At 40.5% G+C, this 16495-nt stretch overlaps 2 protein-coding genes across 4 annotated transcripts in view; one reads left to right on the top strand and one right to left on the bottom strand.

Annotated features, from left to right (window-relative positions):
• The window catches only part of IQGAP2 (IQ motif containing GTPase activating protein 2), a 129209-nt gene that overhangs the window by 22503 nt on the left and 90211 nt on the right, over positions 1 to 16495 (bottom strand). For all 3 annotated transcript variants that reach the window (XM_050912721.1, XM_050912723.1, XM_050912722.1), the window contains 5 exons: positions 9174 to 9264; positions 4480 to 4641; positions 3122 to 3264; positions 1961 to 2131; positions 327 to 410 (listed from right to left, as the gene is read on the bottom strand). In XM_050912721.1, coding sequence (XP_050768678.1) covers positions 327 to 410; positions 1961 to 2131; positions 3122 to 3264; positions 4480 to 4641; positions 9174 to 9264 — 651 coding nt within the window. The remainder of the gene's footprint in view (positions 1 to 326; positions 411 to 1960; positions 2132 to 3121; positions 3265 to 4479; positions 4642 to 9173; positions 9265 to 16495) is intronic.
• Positions 11379 to 14217, top strand: F2RL2 (coagulation factor II thrombin receptor like 2). The gene is made up of 2 exons (XM_050912724.1): positions 11379 to 11445; positions 13130 to 14217. Exons 1-2 carry the CDS (start codon positions 11388 to 11390, stop codon positions 14215 to 14217), a joined length of 1146 nt encoding a protein of 381 aa, XP_050768681.1. The 5' UTR covers positions 11379 to 11387.

Genomic DNA, 16495 nt, shown 5'->3' with positions numbered 1-16495 from the left:
TTTTTCAGACAGATAGATTTGACAGCTTTTAATGGAATAATAACACACTGTCAGATCAAATATTTTCTAGTTTAGTATTATGGAAAGGGAAGTGTAAGGAAATCTCTATTATAAGCCACTGAAGTTCAGCAAAGCCTGATAGAAGTCAAACAGAGCTTTCAAGAAGCAATTTACTTAAGCTGTCAATTAAACAACTTTCAACACTACGCAAATTTCTGGAGCACAAGTCCTTCCAGTTTGTGTTCCTAGTCTCTGATTCCTAGGTGGTAGAGGACCAAGTCAAGGGATAAAGCATACTCAGGCCCCAAAACATGGTGGGATCTTACCTTAACAATAGCAGCAACATTGCCTTGAAGCACCTTTAATCTGTCAACATAGCTTTTCCTTTGTTTGAATCCTCTCCAGAAAGCCTATTTTATAAAAGGCAGGAGACCATTATTACTGATAAGAAACTCATATTTATTAGAATCTACATATATACACTAAAGTAATTAACAACGTTTATCTTGTAAAGAAAAACTGCCATTGTGGCAAAAAGATAACTAAGGTGTAAGCAAGCTTGCCCCTATATTTTTAAGGTGCCCTGATACATTTCATGTTTATTTTGGCTGATGGCAGCACAAACATTTTGTTGTCCAATGCCATTTCCTTCCCTCCCTGAAGCCATCCTTACTCTTATCACCTGCACACCCACATCCTTTAGCATCCCAGTCACTGGCTTCATCCCACACAGGGAAGACCCTGCCAGCTTTTGCCCATTACATCCAAAAGCTGTCCGCTACCTAGCTGGACCCCCACTGTTCTTGGCCTGGCCTCCTTCCCAAGTCTCTGGTCCTCCAGAGTCACTCAGGATCATCTTGTGCCACAGAAAACAACCTCCCAATTCCCTCACTTGGCTCTCCCTTTGCTAGCTCAGAAGTAAACTCTTGGCAAGGAACCCAACGACAGGGATAACCCAGCCACTCTCACCGCATTTACCATATTTTGCCTTTCATCTCTATTCAGACAGTGACACCAGCCTTGTCCTCTACTTATTGTCTTTTCACAAGTCATTTCTAATTTAATGCCCATAGAAAACAATCAGAGAACAACTTTATTTACCTACATTTCTCCATATTTTTGAGCCTGTTCACAGACCCTGAATTCCTCAAAGAACAGTACAGTCCTTTACCGGGCTCAGACACCATGCCAAAAAAAGCCAATCCCAATGGCAGCTGCTGAGTTGTTAAATTAAGTTACTATAGATTAAAAAAAATCAGTTGTACATTTTTCTATAATGGTGTGTGTGGGGGGGAGTTGACTGATTGTTTGTCAAGGCTGGAGTAAATTGCTTCTAACAGGAGGTGGCTATTTCACCATTTAAAACCAGTGTGCACGCATTTGTCAGTGTTCACACCCTCAGCAGAAAGTTTCCTTTATCTCCTTTTGGAGTTCAGTAAACTGAAGACATCCAAGAAATACTGCCAGAGCCCGAGAACACTAGGGTGGCTGCCACTCCCTACCCAGCTATGACTTCATGGAGCAGAGGCAAATCACTTCCAAATGGGGATAGTCTAGAAAGGAATGTATTTCTTAAGTCATGCTTTGCAAAGGAATTTTTGCTTCAATACTCAACAAATATCTTCTGATCTTGTACTGTGCATTGTTAGGTGTACCACACAAAACCTGAGCACCTCAGAGTAAAGCCAGGGCTATGTATTTCTGAGCTTCTCCCAGGGAAGTAACTTAGACTGCAGGTCGATATGATCCATTCATTTAAAAATGGATATTTGCTAATTAAAAGCACAATTACACCAATGAATAAGAACATATTTGCAGATGTAGAAGTTTGAACTGCTGCTAATGAAAAGAGGGAGAGAGACCTATTTGAGAATTTTATCAGTGGTAGTAATCAGCCACATCACCTGTCACATGCAGAAAGTTGCCCAAGCCATGTTACCTTCTTGTTCTAAAACAGTACCTGTATTTTGATGGCAGATGGTTCCTGGTTTTGAAGGTATGCTTTTCTCTCCTGATAATTTTTTCTGACTAAGAAGCCCCTTGCTCGGGCTTGCAGCTGAACAATCAGATTTTCATTAGCAAGCCACAGCTGCTCTCGCTTGTAATCTGCTGTAACTTGCCCAACAATGCTCTGTTAAGAGATCATGGAAAAAGGTCATTTAAAAGCAAAAAACCTCAAACCAAAGCCATCCTGGAATTTGGTCTATATTCTCTCCATCATCTGTACAGCTTAAGTTCATCCTAACCAAGCCCCTCTGATTTAGCCTTAGATTTTAATCAGTATGAAGGAAAAGCTACTTTGCTACCACTGAATTTTATGTGAAGGGTAACTGAACTTTAAAACCTCCTTTCAGCTGGATATGCTATTTTGAAAGAGGTTTTTTAGTACTTTGGGAGAGTTCTGCTTTCCTAATACTTACAAGTTTTTTGTGGAAGTCAGACATCTAGAAATACTAACTGAACCAGGGAGCTCTCTAGAGAGAAGCACACTCAAGTATTGCTGCAGTCAATTTCAGAAGGACCTACACCACGACTTGAGCTGTTTGTGCAGCAGAGTAAACCTGTAACCTAGATGGGCTACATCAGCATAAAACCACCAAATTGCGCAGAAGCTTGTGTGGTCTACTTTGTTCTAAGTTATATTTCATGCGAACACAAAACCTCTACAGTAAGGGAGTTCAAGTATCACACTCATCCTATTGAACTTGAAGATACAAGAATGCTGTCAGATGATTAGATTTAAACACAAAACTGTGCTTCCACCTGCCCCCAAATACATCATGGAATTCCTTGTCATAGGCCAATGCAAAGTCCAAAAAATATAAAAGTATATGAAAGCAATCAGACTTTCCTGCATCTGTGTCTGCTGCTGGCCATTAAAAAGAATGCTGTAACTTCCACTTAGGAAGTCCCTGAATCATTGTCAGACATCAGACAGGAGGCTATACTATCACTGTCTGCTTAGACTTAAGTTGCTGCGATTGTCAGAAGCATATACTGAACTAAAGTGATCTTCAGTCTCACCCAGCACAGCCTCTTCCCTTGATACTGCCATGTCTTGCTATCTCTCTCTAATGTTTATGCTACATTTGCAATAAAAGCAAACGTTTCAGCCACCTACCTGGATTTCTTCACCAGTTAACCATGAAGTTTTTGGTACAACTCCTTCAGGGGCAACACAGGTACCTTCCTCAGTTTCCACATTGTAATAGTAATCATACATGTTTTTCATTACAAGTTTAATCCATGGACTTTCATTAGAATCTAAAAGCAATACATACCATTAGTACACATTGTGCCCTGTTACACTGATTACAGCTCTCCCTACCCATTTCCCATCTCTACATTTGCTACAAAGCCATTTTACATGCAAAGTCACTGTATATCTTGGGCTAGTTTGTAGAAAGGATGTTTTCAAAATATGCTGTTAAGTGGATCAGGATCATTCTTCCAGAACGAAACAGCTATGAGGTTAATACAGATCCACTGCCAACTTCTCCAAACCCCAACATGCCAAGTTAGTGCTTGCTCCTGAAACAGAGTGTGCTACGTCTTCCATCATCACTCACATAAGTGGAACTGAGACAGTGTTTATAAAAAAATGTTGTTCTTGTCTTCTGGCCAAATGCTGGCCTTATTGACACTTAGCTCACACAGGATATTTCCTTTATCCACATCATTGTCTTGTTTAGTGCTTTGGTAAACAAGGCTGTATCCTGACAGGCAGGAAAAGCCTCATTTCCTCACGGACAAAAGGCCCCAAGGTAAAGCTGATAGGGTCAGTTGTGCAAAATGCCCTCTCGAAACTCATGTTGCAGGATGAAACATGCCCGTCTACTGTGGGAAAGTATACTACATTCACAGTAACTTTTTTTTAATTGTTAGCTGATCTTGGCTGCATTAGCTATGACCAGCTTGCAGCTCTAACATGACAAAACATCCCATTGTCTTGCCATGGGCAGATTCTAGCCCCAGCTTTTGCTGATAACCTGCTGCTGTGGCAATGCACAGGGACCGTAAATGGGCCATGGACACTCTGGCAAAGCCTGGCTTGATCTTTGACAGTAACCCATAACGCTGAAGTGTGCAGCCTAACACTTCTCTGCATCTGCTAGCAGGCAGGAAAAAAAAAAAAATCAGAGAGTAATATTGTTTTCTGAGAGGATGGACTAGCATATTGACAGTCACAGAGGAGCTGTCCTAAATTCACTCAGAGGCTAGTTTGAGACTCTAGAAAGTCTTAGACTCTGGAAATAGCTAGACTCATTTCTCAGCATATACTGTGGTCTGGATGATGTGTGCAACAGTTCAGCATCACGTAAAAAGCACTTGGGGAAGTATAACATTTCTCAAAAGATTTAAAACCAGCAACGCTCTTCCTCATTTTACAGTGATTTTAGGTAAGCCTTCTGTGCTAGTTTTCCCAGTTACCTCAGTGATACGGATACATAGAACTGTCCTGTTCAGGGAGGTTTTTACCTTCTCTAGTTTTCAGGTTCTTGGCTTCAGAGAGGTTCCTGAAGTAGGTTTCAGCACACTCAGGAATGACTCGTAATCCAAACTTGGACTGCAGTATCATCAGGATTGCCTGTGAATCACCCTTTTCCAAGCTCTTGTTAATCATTGATGTTCCAACAGCCACTAGGGTAAAATAATGACACAGAAAATTAAGTGGTTTGTAGTCTATGTACCCACAACTCTAGCCTCCAGCAACTTTGATAAACGACTTCTAAGGCTGGCACACACAGACAGCATGACATAAACAGCAATTCAGTGCTTCACCCATTTGCAGCCTCCTTCATGCTTGTAAGGACAAGTATTTCAGAGAACAGCAAGCTTGTTAGATAGAAAGCGTGCACTCCGCCCAGGCTGGGATGCAGCCACAGCACAACTGAGAGCGGTCTGAGGGCATAGCTGCTCCCCCATCAAGTGACGCACCAGATGACACCAGGGCAGGGGCTGAGGATGGCAGGTACCCCCCCACTCAGCCTGCCCTAACAGACAGGTCGTCGTCTGCTGATCACTTGGGAGCCTTCTAGAGGTGCATGAAGTCATTAGGTTACAAGCTATAAACCTTAACATTCACTTCTACTGTACAAAATGGGAATAAAAACTGATTGCCTTGAGCAAAGTCTTGCAACACTAACAGCATCCTAGCTGGGATCCTGAAGCAACTCTTTCTTGTCCTTACCCCCTGGGAGCTTGTTTAAAGCTGATGCAGCAAATTCATGCCCTTGAGTTTGCCAGAGATGCAGCTTTTGCTTCCAGGGCACATAAAAGTGCCCTGAGAGGTGATACTGTGAAGCATGTTCAAACTTTGAGGTTATACAACATTACCCATACTCTGATTCAGGACTTCCTAAGCGTCCTTTGCTTTGTGCAGGTCCCACCATCACCGAAGGAGCTGATACCACCACGCCTGACAGCATGTAGCAGCACACGCCACTTCAAAGTGCCTTACACGCTAGAGGTATATGCTGCTTTAGAAACTGCTGCTCTGGTCTTTAATGGTGTTCCTTCACATCTAAATTCAAGATCCATGCACAGAGGAACAAGTGAATAGACATATGGCTAGAACATATACATTATATACTGTCTTAAGTGAACCTGGCTACCTTTGCATCCCACAGCTGCACTTCACGCTGCAACACCAAACACTTTTCTTATCTTGTGTATATCCAGATCAATACAAAAAAGGTCCCCCATACTCAGTGCTCTGCCTACACAGAGCTGACCCAAAAGGTGCTCAGTATCAGGAGCCTACGTACAAGAGGCACTGCATGAGACTAAGCTAGCAGGAGAGCACTTCAGCAAGAGAAACAGTTTTTCTTTGTAGTTAGTTTGACTAAGGTGGAATGGGTAGCTTTGGCTAGACAGTAACAAATCAATCTCCAAATACATTGGCCGCCAGCTGAGAAAAAAAGTGAATGCACAACACCACACCACCACCTGGATTTCTACCGGATAGTATCCTGCTATTTTTCCGTGCTTTGAAACAGACCCCTGCCAAGCATGGACGTGCTGCCCACAAGACTGGAGGTGACTTTGTACCACAGCTGTGGTATCGTGATGCCTAGGCATCCGGCCTCAGCAGCAATGAAGCAGGAAAAACCTGGGAAGTCACACATTACCAGCTTGCTGCTGCTGGCCCAGGTGACTCTGGGGGCTCAGCCCTACTCCTACGTGGTCCCATGTGCGTCATCAACTCTGGTCACTGGTGTTTGAATGCTTTTCTTCCTCCTTTTCATCCTATAGTTATGGGCACTGGAAGCTGTTGTTATAAAGACAAAAAAGCACACAACCTAGCTAAGAGTTGTCTCTGTAGGTCCCCTGCTGCCTGGCTTTTTCTCATCTTTTAATTAATGATGTTTTTATTTTTGAAGGACAATGTAAGAAAAATGTTTAGTAGGGAAAAAACCCAATTCAACAGAAATTATTCCTTTCCATTGAAGTGCTAGCAATTAATACTGCGGCTGTTGCTCTAAAGAAGGGCCACGTGAATGCTGTAAAATTATGAGCTAAACAGAGCCTGGTCATCCCCAGCTGCAGGATAACTCTGGGCTCCAGTCTGCTCCTGCAGCAGCTGGGATGCCAGTATCAGACCAACACTCCAAAGGGCTCTTTACCACATCCATCCTCCCTTCAAACAGCTACAATATACAAAGATGCAGCTGTCTCGTGTGATAAGCCTGAACTCTCAACAGGGCCAAAGATCAGCTTTTTGCTATAATATGGACTCCTTCATGACAGATCCTGCTTTGACAGACAGACTCTTCCTGTGCAAGACTAAGGTCAGTATTGGTGTCTGTTCCTGAAGGCTTTACAGCTGATATGTGGCCAATTTCATTTTGTTTTCCACTTAGATAAGGTGTACAATGATTGAACTGATTCAAGAAGTGAAGCAAGGTGACACAAACTGCACAGCAAACATCACAAAGAATTAGGAAACACACCAGCGTTTACTGAACACATCTTCCTAAATGAAGATGCAAGATACAGAGTTCTTCACTGACAGGGAAGACAGTGTGTTAAAGCCTTTTAAAATTTTATTACTGTAGTATTCAGTATTTATATAAGGCATAAAAATTTGTTTGGAAGGGATCAAGACTGTTTCAGTACAGCTGCCAGGACCTTCTCTTATTTTACTGCTTGTTTTATTGCCATTACTGCAGCAATCTCAAAAATACACTTTGTTCTGACTAAAAAATAAATCTTTGACTGCCTTGCAGAAGTTTGAGTGGGACGTGGGGAGTTGTTTGCCTTTCAAAAACAGCATCTCTGAGATAGATCAAAATAAAAGTTCATTTCCAAGTTGTGATCAAGCTGAGCTTTAAGTTTAGACTACATGAACACAACATGCTAACTTCCTGAGACAGGATGTGTCTGTTATAGGAAGTATCAGGGGGAAGTTTTAAATCCCAGTTTTTAGCTGCAAAACCTTAGAGCTCTTCTGAACAATGTGCTGTGCTGACACTGCTTTCTTTGACCCCAGAGGGCAGAGTACAGGAGATTAGTAGTTATTTCCACAAGTGACTTGTTAAAACAGTTCCACTGATCATACTTGATTGTGAAAAGCTGTGCATTTACTACAAACACAGTTCATATGAAAAGATTTTACTACAACAACTAGCTTGTGGATGGAGCAGTGGCCTATCATTAGCAACATTGTATGGTATTGGTATATGGATAATGCTGTGCTAATTTCTGCAGGCCATTTATGAGTTTATATTCTTAATGCTTTTACACCAGTGGACACAAAAGAGGATGTTTTCAAGTCGCTCTTTAGCTTTAACTTACATCTGTTAATAAGCCATGCATTTCCTTCCCTTCTCTGCGCTTGGATGTTTCCTCATACCTTTGGGTGGCATTGATGGGAAGCTGGTTTTGTCCACAAAAGAAGGTATCAGCACTCCTGAGTACAAGAGCTTATTTGGGACAATGTGTGTGCGTCTGACCCTGTCTCAGAAAACACAAGCCAGGTGCTTTTCACTACAGATACACGACCTACAAAAACACTCCAAGTATCTTCAGTGTATCTGACTCGTTACATTAAGACTGTATTAATTGATTAAATCAATTCTAAAGTAACAGTAACACTAAATGCAACATTTCTGTAGCAAAGATAGAAGATTTTGTAATTGCTAGTTGCGTTTGTTTTCTTCCACCCACAACTTCCCAAGCACTAACTACTGACATAGCCTGCCTATAAGTAAACAGGCTGCTGCGCTGCACTGCACTGCACTAATGAAGGCTGAATGCAGCACTGCAGGAATGCACCGACTTCAGCAGTTGTATTCACAAGCTCTTAGGGTGCAAAAGAAGGCGACACTGACTCACCCGAAGCCAAGTCAAGCAGAAAGTGAACCAATACCCAACGCCAAGCTGACAGCCTTGGCTGGTCTGTGCTGGCCCCAGGCAGGAACAGGTAGGGATGCCACCATGCTCTCCAGTGTGCCCCATACACCCAGCTACATTCAATTGTACATTACTTGCCAAAGTTTATTACATATGAATATTTTTCTAAAATTGTTATATTCAGTCCAAGCTTCGACAGAAGGTGTTGAGTGCATCCAGTACACAGTGCTCTGACAGGATAAGCCTCAGCGTTTTTCCTACAGATTTCCTCCTCTTTACAGATTGGAAGAGCATGCACTTCACCAAAAAGCCTGAGTGCTCTTTTTACACTGCATTTAAAGTTAATATGTTCCTAATTTTTCTTTGTTAGCACTTAATAAAAGGCATTACAATGAAATAGGAATAATCTAAGTTGTAAACATATTAGATTTTGCTTTTATAACATGCATCAAGACTTTAGCCTTATATAGGCAAAATAACTCCTGAACAGTATATCCCTTCTCATTCACATAGCTTTCTGTTTCACCAGCTATGTGAAGATACACTTACACTAGAAATCTCTGTCATGATGTTAACCTATATAACTAAATACATCACATTATTAGCCAAGCCTTAAGAATTACCACTTTAGATAAAACCAACACCACTCCTGGAGATTTAAGTCACCCTAATTTCAGTATGACAAAGGACATGCATTCATTTCTTTTAATGTATTTAAAGGGCTGCCACACTTCCCTGAAGTGGAAAAATAAATTACCAATTTCAGTTTTTCAAGACTAAGAAAAACAAGAGCAATGCAGATGCAGGTTAATACTTACAGACTGCTGCTTCTTTTATATTGTTATTGGCATCACTGATTCCTTTTTGTATTTCATCCAGCCACAAAAGCGCTGAGTCATCCTGGGATTCCTGGAAAAAGGATAGAGAAAAGCCTTGAAAAAACTGAATTATAACAGAAGTTGTCTGAACATACTGATAGAGCTCCAATATACAGTCTCCTCTTGCGAAGCCCTTGGACACTAAAAAGAATTTGACTGCTTAAAGTCAGCGATAAAACATATTCACATTCTATTTACTGACTTAAATAAACTCCTGTTCAAATACAAAACTCTGAAAGTTTTCATGTATGGAAGACACTGTCCTGCTAAAGAGCAATAAAAATTTTGAGCGAAGCTAGAGACGTTTTCATTTCCATGATATGTAGGCAAAGTAATCTGAGTGTCAAATAAAACCACACATTATTGGGCAGCACTGTGATAGCAGCATAAAGAGCACAAAGCAGAAGCCTGCAGGAAGTTGGCTTGCTTTCAGAATCCCTTATTTGGAAAGGATCCGTGCTTACACCTGATCACACATTACATTAGAAAATAACAGCGAAAACTGACATAGAAAGACAGCTCAGGTTTAGTAATGATGACTTAGCTCAGGTGGTGAATGTTTCAGGAATTAAGCAGCAGAGCAGGTCTCACTTTTCCTACAGGCTAACAGTGCATGGCATTAAACTCAAGTTAAAACAGAAGGTGCAGGAAAGTGGGCTGAGCATTACCAGCCTTGCTCTGGCTGCCCAGGTTCACAGGTGAACCAACACCTCAGCTAAGAAAAAGTTTTGGAGCTAAAGTGACACTTAAAATCTAATCCAGTAGGTGGGGGAACAAAATTCATTCTAAGGAGGAAATACGAGTGCCAGGTCTATAATAGATTAATGATAAGAGAAACTGGAATGTATTCGATAAAGATCTAGGCGTATATACACACAAATATTTCAGGATAAAAACCTCCAGAAACTCTCTCAAGCTAAAAGAGTGTGGACAAAAAACCAGCTTTGCAATGAATATCCCTGGTTTTTGCGCCCAACTCCAGGCCAAAAATCCAATAAATCTGTTATCTGCAGAAATTACAAAGAGAAAACAGGGTAAAAACCCCTAAAGACAGACTCTTCAGTTTACATCATACATGTAAACAAGGTAGCAGAATATCTAAATAAAATCAAGTAGTGTCAGGCAATCACATGACAGTGGACACACACCACAAAATTTTCTAACAAGAAAGTTAGAGTTAACACTTGAGAAAGTATATACTAAATTCCCAAAATAAAGCTGACAATGTTGAGAAAAGGATTGAGAAACTGAAAAGAATTCCTTATCTGGTGTCCAGCTTTTACACACTAAATACAAGAACAGACACAATTACTGCTCTGGAGCCAAGCACAGCTTATGCCGAGCCTCACTGCTAGCTTGGAAGCCAGACCAAGACTTGGGCTAATTTTGTCTGTTGAAGCAAGTCATTGTTATTTGGCATTCAAGGAAAAAAAGCCAGGGAGAGAAAACGGAAGGGATCAACAAAACAGCAGATGAAAATAGGGGAAAGGTTTTAGAGGCTGCAGGCTGTGGAGGGGTGGGAACTGTCTGAACAGAGCCAGCAGCCAGATCGAAGGAGCACAGACAGCTAACAGTGGGTAGGGAGGTAGAGGGCAAAGCAGAACACAATTTTCTTAAGGCATGTTTGTATGTGTGGCTTGCTTTCACCTTTGCATTTGCTAAACTGAGATCACCACACTCTTCTCGAAGCCTGGCTTCTTCCTTGAGAAGGGTACAGAGTTCAGCAACGTGGCATTTCAGTCTGTGGATGAGACCCTTGAGGATTTACTAAACACACCTTGTGATTTTTCCAGAAAACACCTTTTTACCCCATACGTATCTGTATGTACAAATTCCAGTAGAGACCCCCACATCGGCTTCAGGCTCGTGGTAAATTAGGAGTTAAATTGCTGCTGTAAAGCAATTTTATCTCTGTGTCGGGCAGAGGCTGAAACTGAGTCATGTGTGCATATTTGGATACGTCACACCCTCTTGCTGTAGTAGACAAAGAACAAACTAGCTCCTTACCATAAACCTCATGCCTACAGGATGCTTCTAGAGGACAGATCAATCATTCTTTAGTCCCTTACAGAGGGGAAGAAAATCCCCCACAAAACACCTCGAGATGAACTAGAGGGGCATCATTGTTTGGCTAGCTGGATTTCACGTACTACAATGAAGATACTGGTTCTCACCGGACTGCTCTCTCTTACCTCCAGTCTTTTCACAACAGGTGAGTCCTCCGTTCTGTATTTATTCCTTTTTGACAGTGTTTGCATTTTGCCGGCTTAAATAGGTTGTACATGCATCATAACAGAAAACTGTACTCTAGGAAGTCTCACTTAAGTCAGATTTTTATTCTTCCATTTCAGTGACAGCTTACCTCCCCCCCAGTTACTTTCTATAAGGAATTTTATTTAAAGGATCTTTCTGCGCTTACTGAAGACGCATCTTCTCTCTAGTATTTCTGTAGTGATATAATCTTAAACCTGTAGAGTCTTGTTCTTTCTGCTTTAAAACGTTCAACAGAATTATGACTTCACAGATGGTGCTATTAGAAGGAAATGCTCAGACAACTATTGTGACAAAAATAACCAAAGGAAATTATAAAATAATAAGCCCATTTTTTTTCCTCACTAGAATTAAAGCTGTTTTCAAATGAAGCTCATTTTTAAAAGCTATTTTATATATATACAATATATATGTGCATGCATGTGCGTGTATATGTCTTCTAAAGAATGACTAAAATTCATTTTCTGGATTAACCATCCAGAAAATTACTAAAAGGGATGCAGTCTACTAATTATAATTTCAAAACATTCTACCATAAATCTGCCAGTAAGCATTGATAAAACTGTTTTCCATATTTTATTCCAGTATGGAAGGGTAAAAGAAACCCACAGGTTTTCATCCAAATTTCAGTTAGCTTCTGAATTGCAGTTTCAAGATGCATAGTCTAAGCTTTAGACTAAGTCTTTTTGCATTAAACACAGCTAAGAAAATTTGTAAATGACAAAATTAATTACACAGCTGTTTACGAAATCTATTTTGCAACACATGGTTTTAGAAAGTATTTTAAACACATTTGTGCTTCATCTGGAAATATCAATGTCTCTACAAAGTTGTCTACTAAAGACTGAGGAACAGGCATTAATAAAAGTGGCATCGTTGGCTTTGCCCACATGCTAATGATATTTACTCACTGAAAATTTTCCTGCTGCATAAGAAGTTTTATTCATTTACCAATAAATTTGATCTAATATCAGCCCAAGCATTTGTTTTCAGTTCTCAAGACTAACTACCCTTCCTTACATAAGAGAAGCTGAAAAGATCTGGTTTGCTTTAGTCAGAAGTTGAAGATGACATTAATTTGATATGTGAGACCAAAAAAATGAGGGTTATTTCAACTTTCCAATTGAAAAATTTCAGCCTGTGTTAGGCAAGATAGCGCCTTTTGCATCTTTTGCAGTCATGCATTTCATCCATGAAGTGACAAGGATAGTACCACTGTTTGCTTTAGAAATTCTGATCAAGCTTAGACCAAGGCTGCTGCTTGTACGATGATTTACCAACATTGCTACTACTGAGAAAAACCCTCTACAGGTGATAAACATTACACAAGTGTCTGATATTTTTTGCCAAAGATTACTGAAAACATGCAAAAGGCAGAAAGATCAGCTTAACACTAAATTCATGCTAAATTTTCAAGGTTGGGTGTGAGATGACAAATAAAGTGAAGATTATCCTTGAATACATTTGATATGAACACACAAAGCAAAGGAGAATGCCACCACACCTTTTAAACATATTTTGCTCTTCATATGGAGATGTTTACCTTTCTCTGTACCTGAAGGTGAATTATATTGCCAATCCAGTAGTTTACCCTTTTTAACAATTTTAACTTCTTTTTTTTTAAGCTTCAGAATTTTCACTGAATGGCTCTGCAATTAAAACCGTGTCTCTTATCAAGACTTTCCGTGGAATTTCAGCAAGAGACTATGATTACATCCCCCCTTATGCTATAGAAGGGGAGACAACGACCATCCATATCAGAGAACACAAATGCTCTTCAAAAATGTCAAATGACTCCACTTTAACAGAAGTGAACAACACCACGCTGGAGTACCTGACCAGTTCTCTGAGCACCAAGCTAATGCCTGCCGTCTACCTCAGTGCTGTTTTATTGGGTGTACCATCTAATGCCATCATTTTGTGGATGCTGCTCTTCAGGATCCGGTCTGTGTGCACTGCCATCCTCTACACAAACTTGGCAGTTTCAGATCTGCTCTTCTGCATCATGCTGCCCTTCAAAATAGCATACCACATCAACGGGAACAACTGGATTTTTGGGGAAATGATGTGTCGAACTACCACTGCAGTGTTTTATGGCAACATGTACTGCTCCATTCTGCTGCTCATGTGCATCAGCGTGAGCCGCTATGTGGCCATCGTTCACCCCTTCACCTACAAGAGCCTGCCTAAACGTGCCTATGCCATTGCGGTCTGTGCTACTGTGTGGACCATCATCTTCTTGTACATGCTCCCGCTTTGCATAATGCAGCAAAGCTATTACGTGAAACAACTGGACATTTATACCTGCCATGATGTGCACAATGCCTGTGAAACGATATCTTCCTTCCAGTTCTACTACTATGTTTCTTTAGCTATCTTTGGGTTTTTAATACCTCTTGCAACTATCATTTTCTGCTATGTCTCAATTATACGAACACTCAAGACTCATGAATGGTTCTGGTACGTTAAAGTCAGTCTTTTGATCCTTACCATCTTTGCTATTTGCTTTGTGCCAAGCAATATTATCCTTATTATCCATCACATCAACTATTACTATTACAACACAGATGGGTTGTATTCTTTTTATCTGATTGCTTTATGCCTTAGCAGCTTAAACAGTTGTCTTGATCCTTTCCTTTATTTTCTGATGTCGAAAATTAGAAGTCAATCCAATATTTACCTAACAATGGTTAAAATATCCAGGGAAAAATGAATTTAGTTCTATATTTATATTACTAGAATTATGATTTTGTATAGCATTAACCCAGGCAGAAACAAACCTCAGGTGCAACAACTAAACTTAAAAAATTAAAAAGTGTTAAAAAACACCATCTCAGTAAAATTTACTTCCTTCCACACACCACACAAAGAATATCTTCAGAAATACACGTCTCCAGCTCTATAATTATCATGCATATTGCAACATCTGGTGTACCTAGACTCAGGGAAGTGGCTCCACACCTCCATTTCCTTCTGAGATCACCACTTTCATGGCCATGGAGAAGAAACCAGAATATCAGTCACCACAGCCTCTGAATACCAGAGGAGGAATCAATATCTGAACAGCACTTTTAGGCCCATTCGTGATTTCCAAATACTTCAACTTAGCTATCAGCCCACAATCACTGCAGGAACAGTGATGTGAAAACAAGTTTTTAGCCCAGTGGAAATGGGAACAAGTAAGAGGACTTTCTACATGCCCGGGAGCTGTCGAGCTTTGCAGAAGCTCCCTATCACATAGCCAAGAACAAATACTGCCCTGGATGTTGGAAATAAACAGCCAGAGTCCCTGTAAGTTCAAGGAACAGTAAATCTACAGCTGTAGACACAGAGCCTGACACTTCCAAGGCAGCATCTCCTATGAGGCTGCTTAAGCACCTTTGCACTTCAGACTTGTTCTTCCACTTTGTCAGCGCCTGCACTCCTCTAGCCCATGAGGATTGCTGGGAGCTAACTCTTATCAGTGTGAATCCAGGCATGTATTATTCTTGCTTGTTAAGCAAAACAGGGAAGCTATTTTGTAGTATTCTCTATTTCCACATCCTCACAGGAAATACCTATAGTGTTACAAGTACTGAAGCTAGTTATGATTGATTGTCCACGTTAATAAAGCAAAGGGTCAGCTTTTACGTTTACAGAAACTCAAAAGCTGCTGACTAAGTTCCTACAAAATGAGCTCAGTCATTTGTGTTTGTATTTGTAACTGCAGCGTGTAAGAGTGATGAGAAAAAGTGTTTTACATCAGTTTGATAATAGTATTGTAAAAAAAACCTTAAATAAAATCATTTGCACTGGAAAATGTCTTCAAGGAATTTGCAGCCTGGTAAGACTCCCCCTCTTCAATTTCTTCTGGCTCTTAATTTAAGTTAGTTTTAATCATGTCATTCCCTCAATATGCACAAGAACAGATTTTAAAGATAACTTTAAAATAATCCAGACGTTATGCAACTATAGTAAATATAAAAAGCGTGAACCTAACTGTAACACCTGTGCGCCAATCACTCAAAAAATAAAATAACGCAGGAACCATTTCAAAGTTTGACACATCTGTTTAACTTCTCAGGTATCCGTAACACACTCCCTAAACATATGGTTTCTCTTCACTGGGACCTGAATACACTTGCTTTGAAATGGTCTTGAGAACTGTTAGAAGATGTGGTTTAAGATTACAGGAATAAATAAATTCCAGGTTTGCTTTTTCAATTTCAAGCAAGGAACAAGTGTAATCTGAGATTAAGACCTGTAACGGGTACTGGGAGATTTGGGTGTAGACTCTACTTCCCCAAAGTCACCACAGCCACAGGGACGTGACAGCAGGCTGGTTAGAAAAAGCGAGCAGGTTTGACCCATATGTTTTTCCAGACGCTGGGGAACACAGGAAGCTCGCAGGCAGACCTATCTGATCCTTGTAAATCAAATACTTCCTTTTACCACAGCTCACTCTTAAAACATGCTAAATATAATTGAAGGCAGATCTGCTTTATAAACAGGGCTCAGAAAAAGTTGGGAATATAGAGACTTTAGACATTGCACTATCTTTTCAGATGTTTGGATTTTTTTTTTTTAAAGGAAAGTTCAATCTAAGTCACATCTTTACCTAAAGAATGGTGATGTCCAGGTGATTGACCAGCACAGAGAGTAAGTCAGATTAATGCATCTGAGTATTTCTTTTGGGAGCATATGTAGTACAGTGTCTGTTTACAGAGGAGATGTTTTAAGTAGTTGTCAAGGGAGTGCAAAACCAAAATACCTCAGGAGAGAAAGGCCAGCAGAAGTCTCTAGGAACATCACAAATTTTTGAACGAGAAGATTTCAAAGAGATTGCACAATTTTTGTTTCAAAACCTGGAGATGCCCATTTGTTTCCTATCAGCACATTCACACAGGGACAAGAGTAGGCATCAGGTTTGCACCCGGGGAGCACAGTGGCAGCTGGCAGGTATGAGCCAGGGCAGGGCTACTGTGTGCAGGCATGTGGGTGCCGGTGGGCTG

The sequence above is a fragment of the Gymnogyps californianus genome, chromosome Z (genome assembly GCF_018139145.2).
Source record: "Gymnogyps californianus isolate 813 chromosome Z, ASM1813914v2, whole genome shotgun sequence".
Lineage (NCBI taxonomy): Eukaryota > Metazoa > Chordata > Aves > Accipitriformes > Cathartidae > Gymnogyps > Gymnogyps californianus.
This window is presented reverse-complemented; position numbering and strand designations above follow the sequence as displayed.

What these genes read in the sequence shown, in the direction of transcription:
- F2RL2 (XM_050912724.1), top strand. Translation starts at nt 11,388, where the DNA reads ATGAAGATACTGGTTCTCACCGGACTGCTCTCTCTTACCTCCAGTCTT. An exon ending in CTCCAGTCTTTTCACAACAG is followed by an intron (nt 11,446 to 13,129) that starts GTGAGTCCTCCG and finishes TTTTTTTTTAAG; the next exon opens with CTTCAGAATTTTCACTGAAT.